Genomic DNA, 20,313 nt, shown 5'->3' on the forward strand with positions numbered 1-20,313 from the left:
ATTTAAAACATTTTCTATAGAAGTCATATGTTGACGAATGGTATACTCGTACACTAAAATAAAAAATAAATTGAAATTAAAACTAACAAAATTAAAAATAAATAATCTAAAGCAATTAAAAAAAAAAAAACAATATAAAATAGAATAGAATAAACTAAATAAAAAGTGTAAATATACAAAAATAAAATAAAGTTAAAAAAATAATATTAAATAAAAAAATATAGGAATTTTATATAAATTTTTGAATTTTTGGTTTTTTTATTGTATTTTATTTACGTTTCGTTTCATTTCACTTTATTTTATATGTTTATTTGATTTTATTTTAGTTCATTTTATATTATTTTATTTTCTTCTAATTCATTTTACTTGATTTTATTTTATTTTTTTTTTTTTTTATTTTATTTTATGTTTTAGTTTAAGGGGTGATTTTTTAAAAGCACTAGGAAAGTTTTTCAAAAAAAAAACCATATAAGTTCAGAAAAGTGCATAAAATTTATCGACAGTACGGTCCATTTAATGGCTGAAGATTGTTTCATGCAAATGTTTATTTTATTTTATTTTATGTTATGTTTTTTTTTTATTTTTTTTTTTGTTTTATTTTTATTTCGTTTTTATTTCGTTTTTTTATTTTTATTTAATTTTAATTTAATATTTTTTACCTTATTTTATTTTATTTTATTTTACTTTAATTTATTTTGTTTTGTTTTATTTTATTTTATTTTATTTTATTTTATTTTATTTTATTTTATTTTATTTTATTTTATTTTATTTTATTTTATTTTATTTTATTTTATTTTATTTTATTTTATTTTATTTTATTTTATTTTATTTCATTTCATTTTATTTTATTTTATTTTGTTTTATTTTATTTTGTTTTATTTTATTTTGTTTTATTTTATTTTGTTTTATTTTATTTATTTTATTTTATTTTATTTTACTTAAGTTTTCTTTACTTTACTTTGCTTTTTAAATATTATTTAATTTTAAATTTTTTTAGTTTATTTCGTTTAATTTTATATTATATTTAATATTTTTAATAAAATCTTTGACATAAGTATTTTATAAAATTTTTAAAAATATATACATTTGACAGCAATGGTTGGTTTGGTTTTGGTTTGGTGGTTTTGGTTACTCATTTTGACATACGCGTCAAACGAATTGTATGTCACTTTTTATACCCTCCACCATAGGATGGAGGTATACTAAATTCGTCATTCCGTTTGTAACACATCAAAATATGAATCTGTGACGCATCAAAGTGTATATATATTCTTGATCGTCTTGACATTTTAAGCCGCTTTAGCCATATCCGTCCATGTGTCTGTTTGTCGACAGCACGCAAACTTTCGAACGAGTATAGCTAGGTGCTTGAAATTTTGCACAAATACTTCCTATTAGTGTAGGTCAGTTGGGATAGTTAAAGGGCCATATCGGTTCATTTTTGGATATAGCTGCCATATAAACCGACCTTGGATCTTGACTTTTTGAGGCGCAATTCTTATACAATATGGTAGAAATATTTTATGAGGTTCAAGAGCTGCGCTGAGTAACTTCTTGAGCTTCTACTATGCAATCCAACACGCAAACCAAATATGGTCCGAATGGGTCCATAATCTGATGCAGCTCCAATAGCATAGCAATTCATATCCATTATCCTTTGTTTGCTTATAACGATATACAGGGCAAAGAACTTTGACAAATGCGATCCATGATGGAGGGTATAAAAGATTCGGCCCGGCCGAACTTAGCACGCTTTTACTTGTTTTCCAATTGTCTATCAATTAGACGTATATGCCGAATATTGTATTTCTATACTCTTTTCATGTGTTTGTTTTTACTCTTCCCAAGCAGCGACATTCTGTCAATAGCCACTTAAAGTTCAATCGATCTTTTTCCCCCAAATTGTTTCTAAATTTTTCCTCAAATGTCTGTTGCTATTCTCTATATTCAATTCCTGTTGTGCGTTTAGTCCAACGAAACGTATAAATATACAAAGTATATTTAGTTTTTCTTCGGTTTAAAAATACCCACAGAGGCATTGCGTGAGTGTGTCCCATATCTAGGGTGCGTTTGTGTGTGTGTGTTTTTCACTCGGAAGGGTTTCCTTAAATTTTGTCGTTTAGTATTTTTATACAAAACGAAAATCTGTATTCTTTTTTTAAAGAAAAATATCACCCGTCCATCTATCGCAACAACATTGTATGGGATGGCATGGATAAATTAGCTACACGCGTCTATTGTGTGAACAAAAAAAATGTCCCACCAAAATGATCTCTCATAAGCGATAACAGCGAAAATAATAAAAAAAAAAATTGAAGGAAAAAATTCCATTCATTCTCTAAACGCGAGTGACAAAATTGTTTGCTAATTGAAGAAAAAATACGATGGGTAACACATTAACAAAAAGAAAAGATAGAAAATAAAATAAAATAAAAAATAATTTAATAAAATAAAATGAAATAAAATAAAATAAAATAAAATAAAATAAAATAAAATAAAATAAAATAAAATAAAATAAAATAAAATAAAATAAAATAAAATAAAATAAAATAAAATAAAATAAAATAAAATAAAATAAAATAAAATAAAACAAAATAAAATAAAATAAAATAAATGAGATAATGTAAAAAAAATAAAAAACTAAAATAAAATAAAAGTTTTGGCTTTCAAAAAAACTTGAGGATATATAAATCTAATTTTTCTAAAGCATCTCACACAATTCTAAAGTTGCGACAAGAAGAAAATTAATTTCTTTGCGTTTTATGTCATTTTGAGAGCGTTTTGTTGTTAGACGTACCAAAAACTTCATAAATTATAATTTTAATATAGTGTGGCAACAAATTTATTGATGGCTCAACAGAAAAAGAACCTAACTCAATTTATTGTTACTTTATAAGAGAAGAGAAAACTTAACTAAGGCATTTTTTTGAGATCTTTATAAATCTGTTGTTTGCAATTGTATCTATCTGAAGTTTGGAGGAAAAGTGCCTCTGACATTTGTCATCCAGAATAAACAAAAAAACATTTCGAAAAAGTTTGAGTTAGGCTAGTTAGTTATTATATAAATACATCGATATGTAGAAAACAAGTCATAGCATTATGGTTCGTTTTGTGTGCCTTCCTTATTCCGCTGCTATTTGATTTTTTGTCACAAATGAACATTTTAAAGACATTTTGTTACACGTGCCGTTGAAAATCGAAATTTATATATTTTCTTGAGGGAGGGCTCGTGTGGATAAGAATTTTAGAAATGACAGACTATATTTAAAAATATGTGTATTTCTGAAGTGAATAGAAAATTTTCCATTACGCTAAAAACAAAAACTTAAAAACAATCCTCTTTTTAACATACACTCATAAAGAAATGTCTGCTGATAATAGCAAATACTGCATGCTGACTGTAAGTTGTTAACAGCAGTAGTTCTGCTGTTATGACAACATTTTTGCACACTCATTACAACAAGATGACATGGTGCTGAAAATGACTGCTGCTCAATTAATGATGAGGTAGTTAGAAGAAAAGTAAAAATAAAAAAATATAATAAAAATATAAAAAAAATAAAATAAAAATGTAAAAAAGAGAACGATTTTAATTTTTGGAAAGAAAAGTTGCCCGATCGTAGCCAGAATAAAGTCATCAAAACACATGATGCCATCCAAACATAAATAATAGCGTAGCATTCCACATAATACGCGTGGTGTGCGAAACAAAACAACATACAAGCAAGCGATGCTGTTGTTGTTCAAAGATAAATAGCCATAAAAACAGTTTTCCAATAACAAACAACAACATCCACCACTAGTGGATGGAAAACAAGGAATACAACTTTTTTGTTCCTGTCAATGCATTGTACACAAGTGATTTTGTGTGGTTTTCGTTGTGCTTACTATTAGGCATGGAGAAAAAGCAAGCCACAAATAATGTTGTTGCAGTCAATGCATCCCACACATACATACATACATAAGTAGCCGAAAATTAGAATTAACGTTTACACAGGCAGATTTAAGTAATTCTCATGAATGAGATATTGACCTGTAGGCAAACAACGATATGTGACCCAGAAGATGCTGCAATAAATGCATTGTCCAAAAATAGAACAAATGTTGGCACAAGCAGATTAAAGGAAGTTTCAAAACTGACATATTGACCAGTAGGCAAACGGAGATATGTTTCCCCAGAGGTTGTTGTAACGGATGCATTGCACACATAGTCTAAAAATGGAACAAATGTTGGCACAAGCAGATTTAAGGAAGTTTCATGACTGAGATATAAACCAGTAGAAAGATGAAGATACGTGCCTCAGTAGATGTTTACATTTCTTTGTTTTAAGCAATTTTTTGTATTTAAAACAGTAGGTTTTTTTAGTTGAAATATCAGAAAAGCAGTCATGTCTGCTTTGCCATTTTCGCCAGTCATGTCTGCTTTCTTAATTTCACCACAAAAAGACTGTTATTTTAGCTAACTTTTTTCTATTTTGACAAATATCAAAAGCATTTCATGAGTGTGTGCACAAAGATACATATTCATATATTTCGAATTGCTTAATTTGATATTTGTCGTTTATGAATATGGAGTATTTCTTTTGTTTGTCTCAAACTTGTCATTTAACTTGACATAATTCCAGTTATGATAATTTTTCAACTGTATGTTGCTTTCATTAAGCTTCTGTATATTTAGAAGTAAGTCTTCTAATTCGACATGGCCTAATACAATTAAGTCTTTTATTATTATTACTATTTTAAGTAATTTATTCATTAGTGAAACAGATTCGTTGATACAAATTAGAACACCTGACGCTTTTGCTTTGAAGAATTTTTAGTCATTTACATAGGCGCCTAATTAACCCCAAAAAAAAAAACAATAATTAAATAAAAATTCTTATGGAGATTAAAGACCTATCCTAATATAAGAAACAATTTTAAAAATAGAAAAGAAAATACATTTTAATGGTTATGAGGATTGGTCGGGAATCTATGTATGTTGCACTGAAATTTTCCAACGAAAATAACCACCGCTGAAAAATTTTACGAATACTCTCACTAGGATTTAAACGCGAGGCGATTGATTTCATAGGCGGACATGCAAGGCTCGCTTCACGGTGGCCTCCCAAAAACCCAAAAAAGTATAATTTTCACCTTTTTAATGACGTTTTATAAATCCCATGTAAATCGATCTCCCTTGGAAACCCATTTTTTAATTTAAGTTCATAGCCTAACGCATTGGGTTCAATTTTAAATATGGACTTCTGTTCTTATTTCCAATATCCACATAACGTAAAGTCTAAGTAAGTCCATATAATAAAAGGTCCTGCTGTTTCAATATTGTTTCTTGCTTCTTATAAACCAACTCTACCATGTTAAAAAGAAATATATTTCCTAATAGGTTTATGTGTTAAATATAAGCCTTATAGCTTACTTATAACACATTTTCTTATTTTACAATAACTATTTAAACACAAAATAAAACCTAATGGTACCTACTTGATGAAGTGCAAGACCTTTTTTTATTATTTGTTTTTGTTTTAATACTTATCTTTTTGCTATCTCACATATAAATTGACTCTTTGAGAGGTCTGATAAGAGTGATTTTTTAAGATATAAAAGTGCGAAATTGATGTAGAAAAATGGTTAAAAAATAACAAAAACTGTTAAATTTTCATTTAAGTTATAAAAATAATAGACCGCAAATAGACAAAATTAAATTTTGATAAAAATTTTAAAACAAAGTATTTTTTTTTTGCATAATTTTTTATGGAAGAGAATTTAAAATTCTTCTTTCATATCTAAAAACCAATATGTGTGTTTGTATGTTCCGTATTGACTCAAAAAACGACTGAACCGATTTTGTCATGGTGAAAATAAAGTAATCATTTTTTGATATCTAAAAGGGAAAGGGGAGCAGACCCTCCCCTTCACCTTAAAAACACTAACCAAAATCAAAAATAGACCGACCGAAACAATATGGGTATCAAATGAAAGGTATTGGAGAATAGAATAGAAATATGGTATAAAGATTGGGATAAAGTGCCCAGGGGACCGCATCAATCCCAAAACTCCCCCCCCAAACAAGCATATTAGACGTTCATGCCAATGTGGGACTAAAATGAAAGGTATTTAGGAGAATATGACAAACAAATTAAGTGGAAGTAATGGGGGGGATCCCAGCAACCCCAAAAACCCTCCAAATGGGCATATAAGCCTATCATGGATATATGGGACTCAAATAATAGCTATTTAGATTACGAATATGACATTAAAATGTTTCTTCAAGTATCTAGGTGGTGATTTACCTCCTAAAACGCCTCAAATAGTTCGATAGACCCATCATGATAATGTGAAATTCAGATAATAGATATTTATGAGCGGAGTGTAACATTTGTGCTCAAGTGGCAGGATGTGTGTGGTGCACAACCTAACTGTAGACACCCTCCTACAAACAGATCTATAGACTTATCATGTCAATATGGGGTTCAAAAGAAACCCGGTCTAAACCCCCAACTTTTGCCAATGGCTCTTTTGCAGATGTATGGGGCAAGATTTGCCTTTCTTGTCCTTTCCAAAATGTTGTATTTGAAGTTCAATTTCCTGTCCAGCAAAACGCCCAGGCATTTTGCGCTTTCTGTAAATGGAACATTCTCTCCACCCAAGGAGACAGATGCCACTGTAGGCAACTTGTATCCCCTGCATAAAAAAACTACTTCTGTCTTGTTAAAGGTCATGGTAAAAGCCACTGAGCAAAAATTTGGTCAAATTGGGTTAAGAATGTGCAGTCTAGGGGCTTAAGAAGTAGGTTCGGGAGATCGGTTTATTTAGGAGATATATCATATATAATGGACTGATTCAGATCATACTTGTCACGAATGTTGTCAAGTCACTGTGCGAAATTTCAGACATATCTATTAAAAGTTGCGTACTCTAGGGGATCAAGAAATAGAATCGGAAGATCGGTTTATGTGGGAGCTATATCAGATTATGAAGCGATTCAGACCATACTTGGCACGAATGTCAGAGGTCAGAGTAGAAGTCATTGTGCGAAATTTCAGATAGATCGGTTACGAATTGCGTACTCTAGAGGCTCAAGAAGTAGATTCTGAAAATCGGTTTATATGGGAGCTATATCAGGTTATGAAGTGATTCAGACCATACTTGGCACTCATGTACACAATTTCAGCCAAATTAGGTAAGAATTTCGTACTCTAGGGGCTAAAAAGGTCATATGGATGGATCGGATTTATGGGGCCTATTTGCAATATACATAAGAAATATTTGGGCAAAATTTCAAGTAGCTAGCTTCACCCATTAGACCGCTACCGTGATTTTCACAGCAGGACAGAGGGACGGACAGACATCGCTCGATCGGCTCAGAATGTAAAGACGATCACGAAAATATCATAGGGCTGTTAATGTACCCACATTTGAATGTGAATGTGACGATCCTCCTCAAGTTTCTTTCCGGTCCATAAGACCGATCGTCGTGAGAACGTGGTGGCCATTTGTTTTATCGATTATCATAGGCACTCGGTATTTAAGCAAAAAACCGGCTCGACTGCAATTACAGTTAATCCAGTAGTGCAGCAGAGGAGGAGGCCACCGTAGCACAGAGGTTAGCATTTCAGCCTATGACGCTGAACGCAGCGATGGTTATCCCCTCCTAATGCTGATGATATATGGAGCTTGAACTTGAAACGGACAGAACTCATCGATATGTGAGAAGTTTGCCCCTGTTCCTTAATGGAATACTTCCACACTCCATTATTCGCAGCCTGTAAACGCGCCTGGTAGCTCCCAGCTAAGCTTCTCGTGATACCAATGAACACCTCACAGATCGGAGCTCAAAGATCCAACCCATATGGTGGTCATGGCTATCCCGTGCCAGGGACCCAGTTCAATATTTAGAGGTGTTACAAACTTACTCGTAATGACTGGATTAGTTTACCCTTATCCTAGGGTTGAGGGTATAAAAATTGAAAATTTTTAATAAAAAAATTGGTAGAAAAGTTCGTAAATACTTCTTTATGTTCTTTAGTTTTTTCCAAAAAAAAAAAAAACCTCCACAAAAATCCGTACTATTTTTTGTATTCCATTTAACGCCTTTTAAATTGTTTTAATTTTATTTTGCTCCTTTTTCGCTAAAAGTCTAAACAAAACGAACGAAAAAAACAATTTCGGCAATTGTTTTATGTCCGCACGTAGGAAAAAAACTGTACGCGTGTTTAGGTTTATTTCCTCCCTTCATCCACACTTAGTCAGTCAGTTGTGTAGAGCCAATAAAACTGACATAAATCATTTAATTCATGCAATTGTCAATTAGTTTCAATTGAAATCAGTCAATTAAACTGACAACAATCCGCACTAAGTTGTTGCCTCGAGTTATTTCGCCTCCTCTTTCTCTCTCACTCGCACCGACAATGAAAAACACTAAGAGGCAACGCAAAAACACTAAAAATTAAAAAAAGCCAAACAACCCAAAATTTCACAAAGTGTTGGAAAAAATCAAAACAGATAATAAAGCAGGCAAAAAGGCAATGAATTAGAGCATTTCCAATATTTTCAACTAGAGAAAAATAGGAGATAGACTTTTGATGGTTAGCACTTGCAACATTTTAACACCTTGGTGTTGTTTTAATATTTTTTGCTAGAATTTTTCTTTTTAATATTTCGTTTTTCAAACTTCCACCTGTATCTTATCTTTAATGTGTTGTTGTTTTTTTTTTTTCTTCCATTTTCTATTTACAGTGCTCAAAGAAGAACCTGATGATCTTACAGCCCACTTAGTGGCCCCAAATGCTGTCGATGCCTGTCTGCCTCTTGATGAGAATTTCAATGAAATGCTTGTGGGCCTTATGGGCTCTTATGGAGGCCTCTTAGCCGATGATATCAATTCTTTAGATTCAACAAGCTCTTCATCGTCGAACACAGGCGGTGGTGACCATCACAACCAGCACCACCAACAACCTCATCCACAGCACAGCTCACACAACAGCAACAACAGCGGTAGTTTACCTGAGAAACTTTGTAATTTACATGGAGCTAACAATGCCTCTTCGCCGTACACTTCGACGGCGACGTCCCATCATAACAATCATCATCAACGCCACTCACCATCATCATCATCGTCATCATCAATCACCCCAAGTGGGGGGTCAATGACAAATAATGGCAGTGGTGGTGCCCCAAATAGTACGAACAGTAGCAGCAGCAACTCTAACAACAGTGGCGGCAGCAACAGCAGCAGCAATTGCACTAATTCAGCAGTGACAAATAATACAACAAATAGCACAAATATTGATCCATTTATTATTAATAATCGCGATGAATCGAATGATACACTTTGCTCGCAGCATTTATTATCGCCACCAAGTGCTTCATCCAAGGTAACTATTATTGTATAAGAAATAAAATATGTTAAACAAATTATAAGAAGAAATTATATTGGCTTAGAATAATAAATGTTGGGAATTTCATAGAAAAATCACCTAATTTCCACGCTAAAAAATATTTTTATATTTTGAAGCTGGAAAGAGATTGAGAAAATTTTCTATCTAAAAAAAAAATTTAACAAAAATTTGTATAAAAATAAAATTAAGACAAAATTTTCTATAGAAATAAAATTTTGACAACATTTTCATTAAATTACAATATTGACTGCCCCTTTACGGTAATCCAAAAACACAAAATTGGTATGAAACCTTGGGGTCAAATAACCGTGGGGAACGCCCTACCGCAATTCCCACCCAAACGGACATGTTTACCTTTTGGGACAATATGGATATCAAATGAAAGGTTTTTAAGAGTAGAGTACAAACTTGACATAACAATTCGTCCTCATGTGCCAGGGAGCCCGTCCCACCTAAAGCCGCCCAAAAACGACATGTCTCCTAAAAATACGTCAAATAGATTCATTGACCCATTATGATAATATGGGACTCAAATGAAAGGTATCTGATATCCCATTTTGGAGCCAAGTGTTTGGGGATACGCCCTAAAGCACCCCCTAAGCTGAACTTCATTTCCGACTTTAACAAAATGGGGCTCAAATCAACGGTATTTGGGAGTAAAGGACGAATTTAATATCTATTTTTAGGGCAATATTCCATGACAATATGGGGCTCAAATTAAAGGGATTTGGGAGTGATGCACAAATTTAATATCGATATTTGAGTAGAAATGTCTGAAGTGCCATCCCTCCCCTAAAAAGCACTGCCCATTACCCTAATTTTCAAAAACACCAGATCTCGGAGATTGGTAATGGGATTCGTTCGACAATTTTTTGCACTCTTACAGTCACCTTAAGCAAAACATGGTATCTATTGTAGGGCTCGGGGGTGCAAAATCGAATAAATGGATGTGTAGACCAATTACGACAATATAGGGCTCAAACGAAAGGTGCTTGAGAGAAATGAACGAAATTTAATATGCAATTGAAGAGACATGTGTTTGGGGGTCGCCCTACCCCAAAATACCTTCCTAATCTGGGAAGGTATTTTGGAAGGTAGAAGACACTGGGATCCACTCCACCCTCAAACAGAACTTGCAAATATCGCCAGCATTAAGAGGGCATAACCACCGTTTTAAAATTTTTTCGATGTTGTCGCCATGATTCGAACGCAAGCGAATCTCTCCAATGTCTAATTTGTATAAAAACAACCAACCACAATGTGGTGATTTTTTTATGAAAACATTCAACCAAAACCAAGCCAATATTAAGACCAATTATACTAAACTAGAAATTTTTAAAAGCAAACCAACAAAATGTATTATAAGGGTTTTTGAGCGATTTTTTAATTTTAATTCCAAAATCTCTGCCCCTTATTCACTCATTTATGTTTATTTGTTTCTCATTTTTATTTCAGAGTCCGGATGGCAGCAGTCTACCCTCGCTATGCAGCCCAAATTCATTGAGTCAAGAAGATGATTTCTACTTTACCATGAATGTCGATGACATGGATGATTTGACAATGCGGGCCCCCTATATACCTATGAACGAGCAGGATGATTTACCCCTGCTGACTTCGGATGATTTAATGTGGAGCAGTGGCAATGCCTATGTTTCCATACTAAACAGCAAGGAAACGGACAATCTACAAACGCTGCAATCACTCAATCAAACCATCAATAATTACCAACAGCAACCGCAATTTACGCAACATCAGCATCAACAGCAATATTCAAATTCTCTATGTTCATCGCCAGCGTCGACAGTATCCTCTATGTCGCCCTCGTCGCCATTGCAACAACATGGCTCGCAGCAATTTTTAGCTTCAGATTCAAGTGAATTGGCGGCTCTGTTGTGTAGTTCGGCATCTGGTTCTTTATCGCTATTGCAGGATACCAATGGTCTAAGCTTAAATGGTGAAGGTAACAATGGCAACAGCAACACTAATAACACCAATGATAATTGTGTTAGTATTGTGGGTAGTGGTTGTTGTAGTACTGACAGTGGTAGTGCCATGTTGACCGATGATTTGGATAGTGTTAGTGTGGCTTCAGCTTCTTCGTCCTCAATAAATCTCAATCATCATCAACAATTGCAACAACAGCAGCAACAATTCCAACAGCAATGTTTGCAACATTTGCAAGATCAATTGCAGCAACATCAGCAGCAACAACAACAACAGTTATTGAGTGAACTAAATATAAGTTGTAAAAAAGAAAGGTTCGATACTACGAATAGTACACCGGTTTCGCTAACGCCCAGTTTATGTGATTCCATTGAGGATTCATTCGATAGTGTCTACAATAAGAATTGTAAGTATCTGTTGTGAGACAGTGTGGTAATATCTATGAAAAATAGGTGTTGCTAATATATACATATGTGTGTGTATGAAAGAGATTATTTGTTTGTAGAACATTCAAAAATGTTCTTAAATCTAAGAAAATTCGTTTTTTGGGACTTTTCAATTGGTTTCTTAAAATTTTTGAAAACACATTTGAAATTTTTTATGGAAAAAAATATTGGGCACATTTAAATTGAGTTCAAACCATCTTTAATTTTAGTTTGAACTTTCTATTAACTAAGGAAAACAAATTTTTTGGCTCAAGATCTAATGGGTATTTTTTATGGTTTTCTATTGCCCTTTGAGGGAAAGTTTATTCTTTATATATGTTTTGATACAACTAAACAATTTTTACTAGAACCGCTGTTACAAACATTTCAGCGACTCAGAAACTCTCTCCCTACTAAATTTCCCATGAACATTTCATTAAGGAACAAGGGATAATTTTCTCATATCAATGAGTGCAGTCCGATTAAAATTTAAGCTCAATGTTAAGGCGCCTGCTTTTTTATTCCGCGTCCGAATGGCGCGTCCTATAGCAACACCACTTGGAATAGATGTTTTAACTTGGCAGGATACCTTACAAATGTAGCCAGCATTCTCTCTCTCTCTCTCTCTCTACTTATACAAATTTTGAAGGGAAATACATCTTTATGGGCATTATGTTTATTGCACATTGACGATATTTAAAACTCGGAAAGTTAACTATGCAAAATTCTGATCAAAAAATTTGGTTGTGGCAACACGAGATTCATTTCGGCTTAAATTTGATAATTGTGGGTGAAATTAATATTTCTATTGATAATCAACAATAATTTTTTTTTTTATTTTTTTTAATGCCTATTCAATTATAATAGGCATCATGCCATTTTCAAAAATTGCACTCATATCAGAATATCTGCCACACCTTTGACTAATGTTCATAATTAATTTATGTTTTTTTTTTTATTAAATAATTGCAATTTTACGGAGTTTTTATTTAAAGTGAGTAGTTGATGTCTTCGGTCATTATTTTTGTTGAGATTAAAATTCCTTAAATGTTGAGATATCTTATCAGGCTTTTTAGAAATATATTGAAAACATTCGAAGCTCTTGAGTCTCCTAGAAACAAAATGCAAATATTTGTATATCGTACGCACTGGTTATAGTTAGGGTTGCCAATGCCAAAATACAAAACACGGTCTTATTTCATATAAAGAGTATAAATTCCTGAAGAAAAATAAAATTTTAGTCTGACATGCAATTCTACTCAGCTCTTGCACAATTCCACCCACTCTAAAATCACATTTTAAACTTTGTTTTTATGTCTCCATTTATTTTGTAAATTCTTATTTAATTTCCAAGATAATTTTCCTGGCACTTGTTTTTTTTCCCCCCACACGTCAGGCAGGCTTTCATTCACACTTCATTGTGTGGGACCACTTCATTATATCATCTCATAAAGTAGAATAGGTATAGTTGGCACTTAGTGTCGTTTACATTTCAACCCCACAGAACGAGTGGCTAGTCAGTCGTCTCCGGCCATCCTCCATATGAAACGTTTGACACTTAAAAAATTTAAGTGTTTAAATGTTGCTTCCCTTCCTTATACTGGCCCAACACCATCAAAAAATGTGTGGGTATGTTCTATTCACTCCACATGTGGTTGTAAATTACGACACGTGTAAAGTTTTCCCAATTTTAATACAACGTAAACTCACACGCACTCAGTCAGCTAAACTAAACTAGTGAATGTACAAAAGGAGACAACTCTATTTAAATGCTGCTGCTCACGCACATGCATTTATCGGTTTCAAAAAACACGCATAGGCTAATCTTGATGTATATTCCGGCGGCGACGATGACAATTTCCCGCATTTATGTTTATCCCAATATATGTATATGACATCTAATTTGGAGGAAAAACAATATATGATTTCAAAGTAACATAGGCAGTGAAGAATGGGTGGTAGTTTTACCTAAAATTTTAACAATCAGGGGATTTAGAAAATCTATAAATAACGTCTTTTTTTAATGTTTATTTATTGTGTGACTAAATATATAAATATTCCAACTTAATTTCTTGGAATTAAAAACAAAATAAAAATTATTAATAAATTTAAAGGGGAACTTTGTGAAAGTTTGCTGAAAATACTAAATTTTGAGAAAATTTACTATAAACAGTAAATTTTGGGAAAATTTACTATAAAAAATAAATTTAGAGAAAATTTATTTATATTGAGAAAATTTACTAATTTTGAGAAAATTTACTAATTTTGAGAAAATTTACTAGTTTTGAGAAAATTTACTAACTTTGAGAAAATTCACTATAAACAGTAAATTTTGAGAAAATTTACTATAAATAGTCAATTTTGAGAAAATTTACTATAAATAGTAAATTTTGACAAAAATTTAATATAAATAGTAAATTTTGACAAAATTTACTATAAATAGTAAATTTTGAGAAAATTTACTGTAAATAGTCATTTTTGAGAAAATTTACTATAAATAGTCAATTTTGAGAAAATTTACTATAAATAGTCAATTTTGAGAAAATTTACTATAAATAGTCAATTTTGGGAAAAAATAGCTATAAATAGTAAATTTTGAGAAAATTTAATATTAATACCAAATTTTGAGAAAATTTCTGTAAGTGGTAAATTTTTTGAAAAATTTCCGCCACGTTGTTTATTAGCACTGCATAATTGCACTTCTCACCAACTTAACAATAAAGGGGAAAATTCTATTTGTCTTGCCCTTAAATTAAACAAATTGAACGAAAAATCTTTTCTTTTCCTTTAGTCTCTTTTATGCAAATGAAAATTCTTTCAACTTCCGTCTTTCGTAACAGGAAATCACATGACCATTCAATACTCACGTGCCTTTGTGTGTGTGAGTGTTAATTAAGAGCTGTCTTTAGTTAATTGTCAACTTTCAAAAAATGTCTGTGCGACTTTTAAGTCAGCCGACAAACTAAATTTGAAAATTCAAATTGCCTATATCCAACAAAAAATAAAAAGAAAACTGAGACTCTTTACATGGCTGACACTTGTGATGATTTTCTATGACATTTCCATCAGAAATGTCTATTATCTGTCAAACGGTGCTTTTGAAATGTGCCTTATTTGGTTTCGAGTAGCATATGGTGTCTATGTAAAGGTACGTGATTTGTATTAAAAATAACACCGAAAAATGAACCATTTTTCCACAAATTTAATTTTTAAAATGATGTGGGAATAAAGAAAGGAAACAAAATTCTTAAAAAATAATTTTTAATTAAAAAAAAGGTTAATTTTTCCTGTTTTTTTTCTAAAATATTATGTATTCCCTGACGAAGGATCCAAAACGACTGGACAGATTTTGTTTTTCTTTAGGTTCCCAGAATGTTTAGATTGGCCCTGCGAAGAATTTGGCAAACTTAGTTTCTTTGATATCAGAAGGGGGCCCCTACCCCATCCCCATTTTTCAAAAATGCAAAATTCTGAAAATGGGTTTGAACTGTTTTTAGCAGTTTTCGTTTTTACGCATATTTATACTCAGACGACTCTGTTGCCAAAATTTGGTACTAAGTAACTAAGGGGAGCGTCCCACCAAAAACCCCTATCGAGCGGACATGTTGACCAATCGCGACAATATTGGACTCAGATGGAAGGTATATGGTAGTAGTATACGAATCTGGTATACAAAATTTGGGGCCATGTAACTAGGGGGAGCGTCTCACCCAAAAACCCACCAAGCGGGAATATATACCATTTACAAAAATATGGAATTGAAATGAAAGGCACAATTTTCAAATTTTCCCACAAACATTTCATTAAGCATCGGGGGTCAAACTTCTCACATATCCCTCAGTTCTATTCGATTTAAGTTTAAGCTCAATGATATCGGACTTCCTTTTACCATCCCAAAATGGGAGTAATTTGAGTTCAAATCACGAATCTGACATCCAAATTTGTTGAAAAGAGCACTACGGGACTCAAATAAAATGGGAACCCTCCAACCCCTAAAATCCACCCTAAACCCTTCTTCGTACCTAATGACATGTTGACTAAATGGGAACCATGTGGTTCTCAAAGGTAATTTGTAGTAATGTGTATCTTTTACGTACCCTTATTTACCATTCCTTTGAGTACCAGATTGACATCATTATTCCTTACCCTTCCTTCCTTTTCGGCCATTTTCATTCATCTGAAGCATATGGGACTTTAATGAAAACTTGCCAATTCCGATTCTTCTCATACCAATCTGTTTGGTTTTGTTTTTCTCCTATAGCTGCCATTCACAGGTGTTAACACAATAAATTCGCATTCCACGCGCCACTGATGGCATCCATCATCAAATAGTAGGGGCAAAAATATCTCTTTGCCTCTTGCCTTCCACAGTATTATGCGAATTAAAACCACTTATGGCTAGATTTCTAGCTTACTTTTCATAAATTTATCACCATCCAATAGTTGGTGTTTTTCTTCAATATCGTCATTGGTTTTATACCAATTTTCATTTTGAAGAAAATCAACAATATACATATGCCACACACCCAAATGCCTACGAATTTATGTTGATATATGATTTTTTTTTCAATTTCTCCCGAAAATCGCATATATGTTCACATGATTTGAAAATTAATTTTAATTTGCTTGATGTTGCGTGATACTTTTCCCAGAGTCACCATTCATCCGACCGCAAAGATGGACCAGCCTTCAAAATGGCCGGTGATATTTTTTGTTTTGTGTACGATGGCAGAGAATGAGTTCTAATAAATTTTAATTTTTTTCCATCATTTTGTGGAGATGACAAAACGGCACGTATTACTTTTGGACAGTGTTGGCATGATTCGTATCAAAATGTTTCTAAGATAGAGACAGAATAAGACACCCTTCGTTGAATTTGAGAAAAACAATGACAGTGATGGGGAATTTTCAAAAAAAAAAGATGGTAATAAATTCAAAAAACAAGCCAATTATCTCTGATATTTTTTGGTTCAATCAGAACAAATGAAACGAAATAAGTTTTGCATTCTTATAGACATTTGGTTTCTGAGGAAAATTGTAAAAATATCCCGTACTGGTTGAAGTCATAGTATTAACGATTAATTATTCTTTCTGATGGCATGTCTTGTAGCTGAATTTGGGCTATATTTTAATCGATAATACTTAATACTATGCGTTTTAAGAGTTCGGCATACTCAGTGTCTCTGCAACCACGTTGAAGTTTTTATACTAACGTTAAATTACTCTAGCTGAAGGCCTATTTGGTATTCTAAGTCTTGTAATGCCTCCTTTTTTTGAACGTTTTAAGTTTACTGCTGCATCAGTGTTTCTATAATTTCATTGAAAGTCATCATACTAAAGTTTTAATAACTGTCTCAAACCCAAAACGATTATTGATGCCGCCGTCTTTAAACTTTGCCAGTATCTTACGACATTAGTGTCTCCGCAATCAAATCTTTTCGCAGGTTATTCTCAAAACGATACATTTATGTCGTTCTGCACCCTCAGTGTGTTACTTTTGAAGTCGTTGTACTCAGTTTAAATTGCTCTTTCTGGCGGCCTATTTAGTATTCTGATTCGTTGCTTCTGAATTTGGCTAATGCTCCGACAGATTATTGAAGATACCTCTTCATTTGTAGAGTTACAGCATTCTGCATCCTCAGTGTTTTTGCAATCACACTTGAAGTCATTGTACTAAGCTATAATTGTTCTTTCTTATAGCTAATTTGTTATTGTATGCCACTACCACTACATTGTTTGAAACTTCTGATAGAGTACTCTCAATTCTTCTCGGTCTGCCTATTCAAACTCTTCATACACTTAAATCGTGTTAAAAGAAAGTGTTCAGTTTTGTTTTGATAATCCTCTTAAATTTGTTGATGTTGTCCATTTGGTACATGCTGCCCCCTCATGCCTAAATATATATACAATGTTTATATAACAAACATAGATATATCTATGTATGTTTATCTATCATCTGATGATATTTATGTTATTATTCTTTTTAATATCTCACATATATGTTTTGAGGTTTTTTCGTAGTCCCACCAAGTTCAGGGACAAATATATAGTTGATCATGATGATAATTTTAATTCAAATAAGAAAAATAACAACAATTTGAAAAAATGTTATGAATGAAGAATACGGACCATAACATTGTGGGAGCGGATGATCACAAAATGTTGTCAAGTGGAAAGCAGGCAGGGCGAATATATTTTTGGCATAGAAAAGTAATTTTGAAAATGGAAAATTTTGAGAAAATAATTCTAAAATGTCGTCTCAGATATTCGGTGGCGATGTCTATAAAGTGAAAAATATATTTGTAGATTGTAGAGCAATCGCAGCTTTTTACACTCAAGAAGAAAGTTTAAAGTTCCAAAAATATGAAGAAACAAATAGAAGGTTAGGTTAGTTGCAGAAGTTGATGCGGATTATATATCGCCCATGCCGCAGCTGTTGACATGTTGTACACTCAAAATACCAAAAACTAAGTATGTCAGATTACTAGCTTAGGTGTATGTCCATAGTGGCATGGGTCGGATTAATATCTGAAACCTCTTTTCTACCTAACCTAACCTAAGTATGTCAGAAAATCCCTGCAGATCTCTAATCTAAAATCCCTAATCATTCTCCATTCAATACCCTTATATTGGTATAAGTCCGGTATCGTATATGCACCTAAGTGTCAAAGTCTGCGAGCCGCGAAAGCCGGGCATTGACATAGAAGATATTCCAACGTCTCATCTGCCTTTTCTTCATAGGTATGCCCACATTGACCTACTTCCTCGCAGTAGTGGCCTTGCCTTCTCACGATCCAGATCCCACTCAGGTTTTTCGTCGTCTTTGCTCTAACTTCACTGTTCCACTTAATTGCTGACAGTCCCCTGGTCCTTACAGCCAAGTTATCTGCCCTCTCATTCCCCTTGCTCTGCATTGGCTCGGCACATAGATTTGTCATTCTCAGAACAATCATTGTTCTTCTTCTTTTACTCAAAGACCTAAAGACGTTCTTTACGTCGTCATGTTAAGATCGTACCACCCCATGCATTCTGAGATCGCTCCGATTTTCGCCTGCAATACCTTGCAGAATACCTGTGGATCTTCAATGAAGATTCAAAAAAGATCCGTCTAGCATGAGCTACCATTGTACCATCAGAGTTAGAGCTGGATAACCATCGAGTTGCAACATTTGATATTTCTAATAATAAATATCGATATCTATACTATCATTAATTTAAATCAGGAGATCGATTCATATAGAATCAATAACAATGCACAGACCGAATAAAACCAAATTTAATAAAGTCGGATTTTTGAATAGAATTCCAAACTCAAAAAGGAAGCTTCCTTAAGAGTCTTTGACTATTTTCTGAATCAACTACTACGATTGTAAAGGATTATCACAACTCCTGGCGTCTGAACAAAAAATGTCAATACAGAAATGCTGCGCAAACAAAGTTTCTTTACGAACAGTGCCTACGTGCTAAAGTTATTGCTTCTCCGAGGGAAAGCAAGAGCTTTTGGGCATTCGTAAAAAGAGTAAAGTGTAACCCACCAGCAATTACAACTCTTGTTAAAGATGACTAGTTATTCACTAACCCGGTTGATAAGGCTAATCTACTGGCTGAAATGTTTGCAGGATTTTTTTTTCCTGCCGTTTAGTAATCAACCACTCCCCATTATTGGAATTATATGCCTCAGATATTCATTCAAAAACATGCAATAAAAAGGGTCCTTGTGGATCTCGACGTTAATAAATTTCCAGGCCCGGATGTTATATCAAGACTTGTCCTTTCAAAGGTTTCTTCGATGCTTGCTTGCTTGCCGCCCGGGAGTTTTCCCGGCGTGTTGGAAGATTGAGAACGTTCAGCCCTTCCCGCGCGCAACCTTGCTAATTACCAGACAATTGCCATATGCTCTCCAAGTTTATGGAGAGTATGGTAAACCACCAACTTGTGAGATACTTAGAGTCTAATGGCCTTCTTAGCGATAGACAGTATGGCTTCCGCAGAAATTGTTCTTTGCAAGACCCAAAGGCATTTCTGTCAAAACGTTAGAGTCGCTCTATCCACCAGTCTAGTAAGAGTAAGGTCGTGGCACTGAATATCTTCAAGGCATTTGATTGTGTCTGGCACGGTGCACTTATACCAAAGATAGTCGCTTTTAGAGTTGGTAATAACTTCGTTCGATTTATATCGAGCATTCTCAGAGATCATACTACAATATAAGAGTTGTTGTGGATGGGTTCTCATCCGATAAGTATACATTGACCACAGGTGTGCCGCAAGGCTCTGTCCTTTCCGTTTTTCTTATTTGATGGTCTGACCTCCAATTTTGGTTGGTTTTCCAGCATATAAATACCAAGTTAATTACTGAAAAAATCGCCGGGCTAATTCAAAACTATTTCATTTCTTGGCGTTACGTGGGCTCTCGCTGCTTTAATTTTTGGTAAAAAGGGTATACATTCTGATATTGACGTTAACTGTTACTAGTTTATCTTTCAAATTTCGTAAATTCTGGGTAAGAAATGCGGCTTTTGTGAGTTCAATGCCCTCAATCGGAAAAC

The 20,313-nt window shown here is 33.3% G+C and overlaps 1 protein-coding gene across 8 annotated transcripts in view; it reads left to right on the top strand.

Moving 5' to 3' along the window:
• Nucleotides 1-20,313, top strand: part of LOC106086794 (protein similar) — a 479,262-nt gene that overhangs the window by 382,307 nt on the left and 76,642 nt on the right. For all 8 annotated transcript variants that reach the window (XM_059362061.1, XM_059362062.1, XM_059362063.1 and 5 more), the window contains 2 exons: nt 8,737-9,374; nt 10,854-11,748. In XM_059362061.1, the coding sequence (XP_059218044.1) occupies nt 8,737-9,374; nt 10,854-11,748 (1,533 nt within the window). The remainder of the gene's footprint in view (nt 1-8,736; nt 9,375-10,853; nt 11,749-20,313) is intronic.

Source organism: Stomoxys calcitrans, chromosome 2 (assembly GCF_963082655.1).
Source record: "Stomoxys calcitrans chromosome 2, idStoCalc2.1, whole genome shotgun sequence".
Classification (NCBI taxonomy): Eukaryota; Metazoa; Arthropoda; class Insecta; order Diptera; family Muscidae; genus Stomoxys; species Stomoxys calcitrans.